The sequence below is a fragment of the Protopterus annectens genome, chromosome 4.part0 (genome assembly GCF_019279795.1).
Source record: "Protopterus annectens isolate FY-2018-M chromosome 4.part0, PAN1.0, whole genome shotgun sequence".
Lineage (NCBI taxonomy): Eukaryota > Metazoa > Chordata > Ceratodontiformes > Protopteridae > Protopterus > Protopterus annectens.
In genome coordinates, this window is record NC_056733.1 from 1,459,622,091 (window position 1) to 1,459,633,952 (window position 11,862).

The window sequence follows — 11,862 nt, forward strand, 5'->3', positions numbered from 1 at the left end:
CAATACAAGAGAAGAGCATGATTACAAACGTGTTAACCTGGGTACTGGATTTGGTACACTTAGTTGCAGAACAGGAATAATAACACAGGCACTGCTGGCTTTACTCCTGACTTCCAGGCGTCATCTGACGCTTTGTTGTGTACTCACTCTTGACAAAATGTTTGCTTCCTGGTGCTTAAATATTAAGATAATTTTCGCCGATGGGAGGTCGACGTAGCACCAGTTTTAATATTTGTTTTCAGAATGAGTAGAAGGCACTGGGCACAGGAGCATGACATTACATTACAGTCATGTACTACAGCTGGATCAATTAATCGATTAGCTGAGTTACAACCCCGCACGCGTGTTCAGGCTCAGTGTTGTCGAGTTACCTAATGCCTAAAACACAACAACACACAATTAGCTAAGCTTTACCGTATCAATGCAAACAAAGCCACAGCCCCATAAAACATTTAGCACTGTTTAAAGGTGTTTGCCAAGATGGCATTTCAAGCCTTAATGTCCTGATTGAAGATCTGGTTTCTAAGTGAACAATATCAGACAGGAATATTAACATATTTTGCTGGGTAATACAAGTATTTAGTCTTTATTTGTTATTGTAGAGAGGTGTGTGTGTGTGTGTGTGTGTGTGTGTGTGTGTGTGTGTGTGTGTGTGTGAAATGCCCCAGGTGTACATGGTGGTGGGTAGAGAATAAGGCTTGAACCCTGTACCTTGGGCCCAAGTGGCAAGAGCCTGAATTCCCTACCCACCACCATTTGTAAAAATGTTGCAGGATTTTCCCTCATATTTTTTCTGTTCCTCATAAAATCTGTGGTTTCTGCATTTGTGTCCTTGTTGCCTGACAGCTAAATGTTATCTGGTTTTATTCTTGGCTGTCTGTAGTGTTTCTCCCTGGGCCTCTGCTAAAAAATTAGCTTTTTTTTTTCAAAGTCAGACTTTCCTGGTTAATAAATGTTAAAAAAATGGACACATTTCAATATCGGACTTCATTTTCTTCAGAAAGTCAGAAAGTGTATGGTAACAAAAGCAAGCTTTTATTCTAGCAATTTTCTAAGTGTACAAGATGTATATTTGAAATGTATTCCTGTGTTTGGGACTGTATTCCCCCCATTATTGGCTTCATCCAGGTTTTGTGCTAGGGTTGAGAGTTATGGTAAGAATTGAATTCACTGAATATGTTTGGGGGCTGTATTAAACCAGTATTGGCTTTGTTCAGGTATTTATTGGCTTCATCCAGGTTTTTTGCTAATGTTGAGAGCTATGGTAAGAACTGATTTCACTGAAAATGTTTGGGGGCTATATTCTCTCATTACTGGCTTTGTCCGGGTGTTATTTGCTAAGAGGTTGAGAGCTATGGTGAGAACTGAATTCACTGAATGTTTGGTGGTTGTAGTCACCCATTATTGGCTTTGTTCAGGTCTTTTGTGCTAAGAGGTTGACAGCTGTGCTATGGTGAGAATTGAATTCACTAAATGGTAAAGTTTCAGTCTTCCTCTTTCACAAAACAGCTGATTTGGCGTAGTGGTATGTTGCTTTGACTGTTTTGCACGGGTCCCCTGGGTTCAAGACGTGGCAGTGAAATGTATGGTGGTAACGTAGCATTTTATTCTAGCAACTTTCAAACATTATACAAGCAATGTTTAAAATGTGTCCCTGGTTTTTGGCCTTTTGCCCCCCCCCAATAAATTTCGGCTTTTTCCAGATTTCTTGTGCTGCAAAGTTCAGAGATACAGCTGAGTGTCTAGTAGATTTTACAAGGAGCTGAGAGGTGCAGGGGAGCAAAAGTTTAGTGCTGCTTATGTTTAGTCTGCTTGCATTGTTAATAACACAACAGATAGTGTACTTGCTTTAGATGCTGAAGGCTGTGGGTTCTACTCCCACAGTAGGTAAATGCATTGCTGATGCTGTATTGTGTTGTAAAGGGGGTGGATGCTGCAGTCCTTTTGGCAAAGATACCTAGTAACTATGAACCTGTTAACAGTTTGCTATCCATTTTCTATTGCGGTATTACTAGCTCTTCATTTTTTTACTGCATGCAACAAAGGCAATTTATTCTTCAAGGGTAACAGGCACTTTATTTGTAGATTAAACAATGACATATAAAGTGTTTGCTAGCAGCAACCTCTATTAGTTACAAATTTCTTCAATGTGGATTTTACTACAGAGATTGTGTATTTTTTACTGATACCGGTGGACTTGAGTAGACTTTTTATGATGGAAATGTTCTGAATTGGGCAATTTTGTCATTGGTGGATGCTTTTTGTTTCTTTGTTTACTGGAAAAATTTTCAAAACAATAAATTTAAAATGCCCTTTAACAACTGTACTGTATTGTACAAGGAATATAATGTAATACAGTCAGGAAGGTGTATCAAAGAGCATATGTATGTTATGTTCGAGGGGCCTATGATTTTGAAGACAGCCCAGAGTTAATATTTGCAATTGGCAAAATGTATTTTCTCTGAAAGTGGGTTTCAGTGCTGTTTCAATGCATGTGAGTTTCAAGGGCAGAGGAGTTTTAATGTTAGTCTATTTTCATTGAGACTGCATTGCTTTAACAGATATGTATTAGGGTTTGTACTGTAAAATGCAAAATAAAACTTTCAAATGAAATCCTAAATCATCGCAGAAGTAAAGCAGTATGCACATTAGTGTTTATGGTAAATGGGGCAAAATAACCAAGGAATGGGACATTGGAATGGCTGCAGGGGGGGAGGCTCCATTTGACCATGATTTTGTGGGGGGGGTATCACACTCAGACAGCCCTGGTTGAACTATACCTCTCAGTTGTCCATATCTTTGCAGAATTAATAGATATTTGCTGCTTATTTTTGGTTTGTTCCTCATAACATTTGTGGTTTTCTAGCAAATCATTTAGGAATGAAGCCATTAAATGACAGACACTGAGTTTCAGATGCCATAACCTTCAGAAAAATGCATGCTAATGCAAGACTGTTTAAGTTTATACAAGAGTAATTTTTAGTAGTGTCTGTATGTTCCCCAATATATTTGGCCTTGTTCAGATTTCCTGCATTAAGAGGTTGAGAGGTACGTGCAAATCACTTTGTAGATTAGGAATATCCAAACATCTCAATTGTCCCCAATTCTGGCTCAAAATGTTGCTCTCGCCTAATAATCCCTCCTCCAAAATGGCAATTTTGGAAGAAAATGTGGAGGGTTTACAATTATAACTGTAATGATCAGTTATAGATTACCTTTATTTCAGAAATGCATGTGGATGCTCTTATTTTGTTAGCTGCTTCAAGTTAACTGTTAATATTAAAAGGTGTCCCTTTTTGACAGGTATTTTGCATCACATTTTGGTCTGTTTTTCATAAAATTGTGGTTTCTGGCAAATTAGTGGCAAGTCATTAAAGATTGAAGTTAGAAAATAATGGCAGACATTTGAGTTTCAGATTTTATACCCTTCAGAAAATTTGTACTAATGCAAGATCTACCTGTTCTATTAAGTTAATAAGAGCAATATTTAAAAATTGGCCTTATTTTTGGGCCTGTGTCCCACTTCTAGTTCTATGTATGGCTTTGTCCAGATTTCTTGCTCTGAAGATGAGAGGTAGGAGTGTCAGTCATCACTGTCAGCCAGAGACATTTCAAATTATGACATACTTATTGCACCCCAGCCCCCATTGTAGTGGCTCGGGATGTGTCCAAGGAAGGCAAGAAGCAGTTATGCAGTAAGTGTGCAGAGTATTCCCCCATCCAAAGTAGAACACAAATACGATCGTGGCTTTTCATCTGTCCTTGATTTTGCAAAATGTTCTGGTTTTCTATCAGATTTTTATACTGTTGATTTATGCTTCTTATTATTCAGGAACTGCATGCTATCACAGTGTCCTGTTGCTCTGTTTAAGTAGCCATGGTTTAATGAACATCAGGTAAGCTTGTCTGAGATTGTAAGATGCAAGTAAGCTTTAGTAAGCATATTGTTAAAGAATTGCCAGCATTGAAAGCCTTTTCGTTGTTGCCATGCAGAGAATATTTACATAGCTAGACAATGTATAAGCCTTGGGTATTGAAATGCATATGACAGTATTTGTAATAAAAGGACAGGATTACAGTGTTTTCAGAAGTTCATTACATTTTATTGGAGACCAGTGTCTTATAGCAGTGTCTGTGTGTTAGTACACTTGTAGTTGGGTGGCTTTAATGGTATATAGTAAATAAGCATTGCTACCTTACTTAAAAGCCAAGCCCCGCAACAACTAGCTCCACACTGAAGTCAAAACACAATAGCTCTGGTGGGTAAATGTACTCTGTAGTAATCAAAAAAAGGCAAATGTTTGAAATGACCTCAGCTTATGTGCAAACACAATAGGTAGTGATGAAACAATGCTCTGCTAAAAATGCTTTAATGCTCCACATTGCTGAGCTGCAATCACTAGCTACCAGGATTTCACCCACTTCAGATCAAGCACAGTGCCGTTCAGTGCAACCTTCCCAGAACTAATTCAAGTCTGACCAGAATTATTTGGTGTGTGTGTATAAGAGGGAGGTAGCATACCCCTCAGCTGTCCAGATTTTTGCCCCATATTCCTCTTAAAAAGGATTGAAGTTGCTAAATAATGAGACATTTCAGTTTTAGATGTCATGTCATTTAGAAAAATGCATACCAACACAAATCCTGTTACTCTTGCAATTTTCTAAGTTTCTGAGAGCCATATTTATAATCTGTCCCTATTTATTTTAGGCTTTGTCAAGATTTCTTGCACTAAGGGTGAGGCCTTGAGGGGTGTGGTATCTTTGTAAGAGAGAAAGAAAGTGAAATGCCCAAGTTAGTTAGCAGGTGGAATTTTCAAGTGCATTTTCAAGGAACTGTGAGTTTTAAGGGAAGCGAAGTTCACTGCTGCTCATGCCAAGTCTATTTACAATGTGCAACCATTTTGTTTAGCAAATGGTATCTCTATTGTGGTATAAAGTTTTAAAGCTATGTTAGTAGCACCACAGGTAGAATACTTGCATCTTAATGTAAAGGCTAGAGGTTCTATTCCTACAGCATATACATTTGTATGCTGCAGTCCTCAGGATGTCCTACTTTGGATGAGATGCCTAATAACTATGAACCTGTTTTTTAGCTTGTCATCCATTTTCTATTGCAATATACCAGCTTACCATTTTTTTAATTTAACATAGGCAATTTATTCTTTGATGGCAGCAGGCACTGAATTTGTAGATGAAACACTGAAATATACAGTTTTCTAGCAACAACATCTTCATTAGTTTCAGATATCTTTAATGTGGAATTATTCAGATTACTTTTACTTGACAGCGACACTCAAACAAGTGTTGCTGTATAATACAAGGGATATAATTCGATTATATATTATAATTAATACAATCAGGTAAATCAAATAACTTTTGCATGGCCCTAACGGTGTGCAAGGAGCCTATTGCTTAAACAGTTCAAAGGTAAATAACCTGCCACTGGCCAGATGCATTTTCTCTGAATGTGGGTTTCAATGCCGTTTCATTGAATGCGAGTTTCAAAAGTAGAGAAGCTTTAATGCCAAGTCTGTTTTCATTGTAAGACTATTGCTTTGTTTAGGTTTAGTAAATGTCTCTGTGTTTGGGCTATAATGTTTGAAATAAAAGTTGTAAATTAAGTCCAACTGCCTGTAATCATTGTAGAACTAAAGCATAACACAGTATGCACACAGATTTGAACAGTGTCTACAGTAAATGGGGAGAAATAGCCAAGTAATGGGACACTGGAATGGCTGTGTGGGCGGGGCTTGGGGTGGGTGGACTTGGGCGGGGCTGTGTTGGCAGGGGGCGGGGTGAGCTATGTGGGTGGGGCTCTGGGTTTGCACCCCCCTGCAAAAAATCCTGCGGGCTCCCTTGGAGGAAAGGTAAGACTTCTGCTGAAGGTTGAGGAACAGGGCTAGTTGTCCAGTGCTGTCACTGATGTGGTTTTGCTCTGTTCAGTCCAGACTCATCATAGACGCTTCATTTAAGCCTATAAAACGGGACTGGCACCCCATATCAAGTGTGTGCAACTTGCCTGATATTTGCCAACTTTATAGCTGTTAGGGAAAGTACAGAAAGCCCAACCCTTTGCATTGAGAATGCGTGAGATTCAAGCCTCTCTTTAAAATAAAGATGGCCTGCCTTGTTAGTTCTTAAGATGGCTTGCCTTGTTAATTCTTCCAGATTCAACCAAATGAAGTTCAGCAAGTCTGGTATCAAAGTAAACCACATTCCATAATGGTGAGAAAATTCATACGTATATAGGGCTAATGAGATGCAGTTTCTTGCTCAAATAAAGTTATTTGAACATAATGACCTGAAGAGATTAGGTAGTTAGGTGGTCATTTGACTAATGACCCCAAGGGGCTTTTTTAAGCCTAGCCATGCTTTCTAATGTGATGATCAAATCCTGTGTCTGTGAGGTAAATGCCTTAAACATTATGCCAACACCCAATGTCCATTCATATTTTGTTGTTTGCTTGTCAGATGAGTGAAAACCTAAATACTCCCATGGTAATGAGATGTAGGTGGTTGAAGGGTTGGTATGCTTCCGATAAGAAGCAAGATGGGCATTACATTGCTTGTTCTGAGGTGTAGTCATTTTGGAGTGAGAAAAGGAAATTGGGGTATGAGGGGGCTTGTCTGCAAAAAGTGGGTGTGAAGGCAGCTGTAAAATAATTTTTTATGTCACATTTGTAAAGTCACAAGTTTGAGTACATAAAAACGTGCATATTCAGGGCATTATTTTCATACTTTTGTGACTGGTTCAACTGTTGATCCAAACTCTGAATCTGGTAGACATGGTGGGTCTGGGGTTGATGGAAGGGAATTGAACTGAATGGCAGAATGTTATGAATTGTGTGGGCTGCAATCTGCCAACTTTAATAGTGGCAAGCCAAAGTACAGACCCAGCCTGTGCTTAAACATATAATTTTAACCCCCCCCCCCCGAACTGATCTGTTCTGCATATCACTCCTGTTCACTTCTGCTTTAGACATGCAACTTCTCCCATCATGAAATAAAACTATGAAGTTTTCCCCTCTCTCTGTAGTAACTGGCAAGCCCTTCTAATGTAGTGGAAAATGATCTCCTGGAAAACAGACTTCATTAATAAAATGTACATCACCAAATAATACTATGTACTGTGGACACATGAATTAACCCAACGACCTTCCGTTTTTCCCCCATGTTCAGTGCCTTCAAGTACCAAAAGGGAAATTGGCTGACTTAAAATGGCATGCAAGCCTAGTACTTGTGCATCTTGTAGTCCACTTACATCTTGAAGCTGAATTTTTGAGTACCAGACACACACACGCACACACATGCTTTCTGTTGCCTTGATGCGTTCTGGTTGCAGGGTAGAGGCTCACATTGACATGCCCTCATCCCTGTGTTATGCAGGATGTTAAAGCACAGTAGCCTTTGGAAACACCATCTCAAGGGAAGCGCTAGACCTGGAAGTGGAATAAAGACTGTAGTAGTCTGACACAAATATCCAGAGAATCAAAATGTTTGTTCACGCAGAATGTCTTTTCAGTGGATAGATCTACGTGCTTTACTGCACAAATGTAAGGTTGTAAGCAAGGAGGTTTTCTGCCGTCATAATTGTTACAAGTGTTTTGGGTTATTTGTGTTCTTTAATTCGGGCATCATAACAGGGAAGACAGTCTGGTTAGACAAAGAACTAGTAGAAACGTTTATATAGATAGTGGTAGCTGTGTGGATTTTTCTACTTGCAGGAAAAGAGAAGGTAGCATAATTTCAAATATACTGAACTAATTAAAAGCAAAGTACTACAGCTTTTTTATTTTATCTCTTTTCCATTTCATACAAGATGCTTATTTGAAGATGCTAAACTGTTGCAGGTTTTAAGAAAAAGTATCGACATTATAATAGTTGTGTAATAGGGCTTGAATGCAGCTGAAAGGCTTACTGTTATGAAGATCAGATTGATCATAATATAGATTCTTGCTTAACCTCTAAAACAATGAGGAGTAGTTTGATTCCCGATTGTGTGTTAGATTTTAAGATTAGGTGGTAATGCTGCTGAATAAATGAGGTAAACAGTAACGGTAGGATTTACCTTTATCTTGTACGTTGCATTCTTTCATTGCTCTGAAGTTGAGATTCACCTGTTCCCATTTTGTCTGCCTCCCTGTTTTGTGCAGGCTTGTTTTGGGAAAACCACTTGGCGAAGGTTGTTTTGGCCAAGTAGTCAGAGCCGAAGCTTATGGCATCGACAAGGAGAGACTTGATGGCGGTACAACAGTAGCAGTGAAAATGTTGAAAGGTAAGAGATGCGTAAAGCACCAGAGAAAGCACAGATTATAAAAAGTAGTCTGAAGTATTTTGTGATTATTTTTCAAAGTGGTTAAAGTAATTTGTGGACTTCAAAAGTGTTTGCTATTAAAACCTCATGGACTGCAGCAGTTCTAAAAAGCTTTTCTGTAAGGTTGTGCCCACAGGGCTAAATTCTTCCACACACTGGGTCTGAATTTATGTAGTATTTTAATTCAGGGCACAAAAATGTTCTGCATGCGTAAGTGTGCATTTGAAGGCTGATTGATAGTGAATTGTATTAAAAATCTGTATTTAATATTTGCACTCTTTGGCTAGAGTCCAAGGATGTTGACACTGCTCTGTATGGTCTTCCAACCTAGGTAGAATACAGATTGCCATCTGTCTGTTTTGCAACTTTGTTCCTATTACTTCCTCTTCTGAGTAACTGTTAGGAACTTAATGGATGTGGCTGTGTGGCCGGGTCAAAAGACACTTTTTCATTTGTGCCTCAGATCAAATGGCAATACAGAATGGGGGACTCCAGACCATTACAGACAATGTGGTGTCCTGGTTATATGCAGTCAGTAGCACTTGCTTATTGAGGCAGTAATACCTGTTTGATGTTTTGGAAGAGAATACATCACCACTAGTGAGTATAGTATTTAGAGGCTCCTTCTAGCCCTACTTCAGTGAGGTCCTTTTTCTCTGAAAACCCGTAACCACCTTTTAAGGTTGTGCAACCTGGGAGTAAATAGATCAACAGCTTCCCTGCGGAGGCTTCACCCCCTGCACTCTTATGTAATAAAGGGTCATATTTTTTATTGTTGCTGCATACTTCAGTGAATGTGTTCTCACTGGGTCTGGTACACTTAAGGCTACACCTGCTACAGTGATAGCCAGACTATTTCAGTATTGAGGCTGAAGCTTAGTTACCAGATAGCTATGTGAACGTGGGGTGACTGAGTAGGGAGAAGTTCCACCATTACGTTATAAATATTTTCTTGGGAATTGGTAACTGAAGCGTACACTTACTAGAGTATTTTCTGAGTAGGCAGTAACTCCTTGCTCATTTCTGTGAACGTCACCCTTTTTTGATGTACTGGTCACTAGGACAGTGTAGTCTTGTATTAGCAACTGCTTTGAGAAAGAAGCATCTTCCTTAGTCAGCAGTGTTAGAGAACTTTACTGTTTGCCATCGTCCAATTGATTAACTCTCAGAATAGAATATTGTCACTGGATGGTTGCCAGCCTCTTATAAGAGAGGTTAAGCAATGAGAAGTGCCAGAAGTTGTGTTGCATTTTTATCACTTTGTCCATCTGACTTGTCCATCTTGAATTGTGGGTAGAGAAAGTGACATGTTACACTTTGAAAGTGTGGTTGTTGCTGCTTTGAATAGTGACCTCCCAAGGTTTTAGATGTTTAGGGTCAAATAATTGAGTTTTAATAAAGTGAGAGACAATTATTTATAGTAAATGTTTGTCACTGATTTCTGCTAAACCCTTGGCTGCTAAAACTCATAGTTTAGTGCCTAAGTGCAAATCTAGTTTCCTTTGATCAGCAGCTGTTTCAGATGGAGTTATTTCCAGACTTAAAGAAAAGTTTGTTTACATTCTGTTCTTCATACTTTCAGAATCCTCTGATTTGATTGATCAACTGACTGATTTTAATATATTTGCGTGTATTTATTTTCTAGATAATGCTACAGACAAGGACTTGTCAGACCTTATCTCAGAAATGGAACTGATGAAAGTGATGGACAAGCAAAAAAACATAATTAATCTGTTGGGGGTGTGCACACAGGATGGTGAGTAGACTTATTAGGATAAGTAATTACAGCAGCATTAAGTACTGACAAGGTTGTAGTAGAAGTGGATTGTAAACTAGTCCTTCCCCATCAAGGACTGATATCGGAGTATAGGCAAAGAGAAAGGGACTGGGGAAGCCTAAATGAAAGACCCACACCGGTTGAGTTTTTTTAATTGAATCCAGAACAGAAGCTGCTGTTAAAAGCAATAATTAGTAGGGCATGTAAAATATTTCGTGATACCTATAGGAGTCAGTCATATGAGGTCTGAAAAGATTGGGAAGAAAGATTAGATATGCAGTTCACAAAACAATAGGACAACATCTATATGATTCCCAAATATACAAAGTCCAGAAAATTTAGTATATTTGCTTGAAATTTTTGCGTAGATACTTTCATACCCCAAGCAGATTTCAAAGATTTTTTCCTGAAGTAGATGGCAAATGTTGGAGGGTGTGATGGGGGAAGAAAGAGTAACTGGGAACATATGTTTTGGGAGTGCAACGAGTGGGCAGACTTTAAATTCCCTACAGAGTACTCTGTCAGAATTACTGAGAGAGCATGAGTGTAACTAGAAATTATTTTTCAGCTGGGATACAGGATCTGAATTGCCCAATCATAGTAAGGACTTGTTAAGTTTAATTCTGATGGCTGCCAAAAAAGCAATTACTAGAAAATGGAAATCCACATGTAAATTATATTCTAACAGAGGTTATAGAACAGTAAGTGGGATCTTTGGAAAGGGGTAGGAGTAAATTACATAAAAAGAAATAGAAACTGTGGGAACAATGCATGCAGAAAAGTACATTGCTATTTCTAGGCAATTGCTTAGTCAGTGTCATATCAGCAGAGTTAGCACTTGCTCTGTGACCGAGAGGTTCATATAATACTAAGGCTGCTTGTTTGCTGTTACCTCTGCAGAATCCCTGGCTCTTTCTCCATAGTATCTAAAATAAGAAGACGGTAACGGCTCCTTCTTTCTCCCCCAACTAATTAACAGATGTTCCCCTAACAATGTTGGACCATTTAAACGAGAACTGGAGTGAAGTCTAGGTCACTTGACCATTAGCCAGGCATTGAATTGTTCAACTCTGTGCAGGTAACTACAGTTCTGTAGTGATACCTAGAAAGTGACTTCATCTTGATCCTAAATACAGGCTCTCCACCTGCTCTCAAGTCATGATAACTGCAAGTGGTCCAGTGATTTAAACTTATGGATCCCTCTCCCACCAAGACAAAAATAATCAGGCTTTTTAAACTTAAACTGGTTACATCCAGACAGAGTGGGAATTGTTAATGCATTAGGTTCATAATTCTCAGGAAAGTCACCTGTTGTAGTCCTGGTATAAGAAGACAAAAATCACTGACTCTTGGATTCTGAATTTCTTTATTAGGTCCCTTGTATGTGATTGTGGAGTATGCAGCAAAGGGGAATCTACGCGAGTTTCTTCGGGCACGACGTCCTCCTAGCATGGATTACACATTTGATGTCACTAAAGTACCAGAAGAGCAGCTAACCTTTAAAGATCTAGTGTCCTGTGCTTATCAGGTTGCACGGGGCATGAACTATCTGGCTTCTAAACGGGTATGAATTTATTTGGATTCCTTTTGTCAGTTGTTGAGATACTACTAAACCTGGATTACTTTGTTGAGATACTACTAAACCTGGATTACTGAGCATGTACGTTTGAGTGCTTTAGTGTTCTTGTATCTTTTAAATAAGTTTGTCTTTATGTTTAGTGTATCCATCGAGATTTGGCAGCCAGAAATGTGCTAGTAACAGCAGATAATG

At 38.8% G+C, this 11,862-nt stretch overlaps 1 protein-coding gene across 1 annotated transcript in view; it reads left to right on the plus strand.

Moving 5' to 3' along the window:
• Positions 1–11,862, plus strand: part of FGFR4 (fibroblast growth factor receptor 4) — a 65,709-nt gene that overhangs the window by 38,338 nt on the left and 15,509 nt on the right. Inside the window, exons 14-17 of the mRNA XM_044069299.1 lie at positions 8,154–8,275; positions 9,960–10,070; positions 11,465–11,655; positions 11,811–11,862. The exon at positions 11,811–11,862 is cut by the window's right edge and continues 71 nt beyond it. Coding sequence (XP_043925234.1) covers positions 8,154–8,275; positions 9,960–10,070; positions 11,465–11,655; positions 11,811–11,862 — 476 coding nt within the window. The remainder of the gene's footprint in view (positions 1–8,153; positions 8,276–9,959; positions 10,071–11,464; positions 11,656–11,810) is intronic.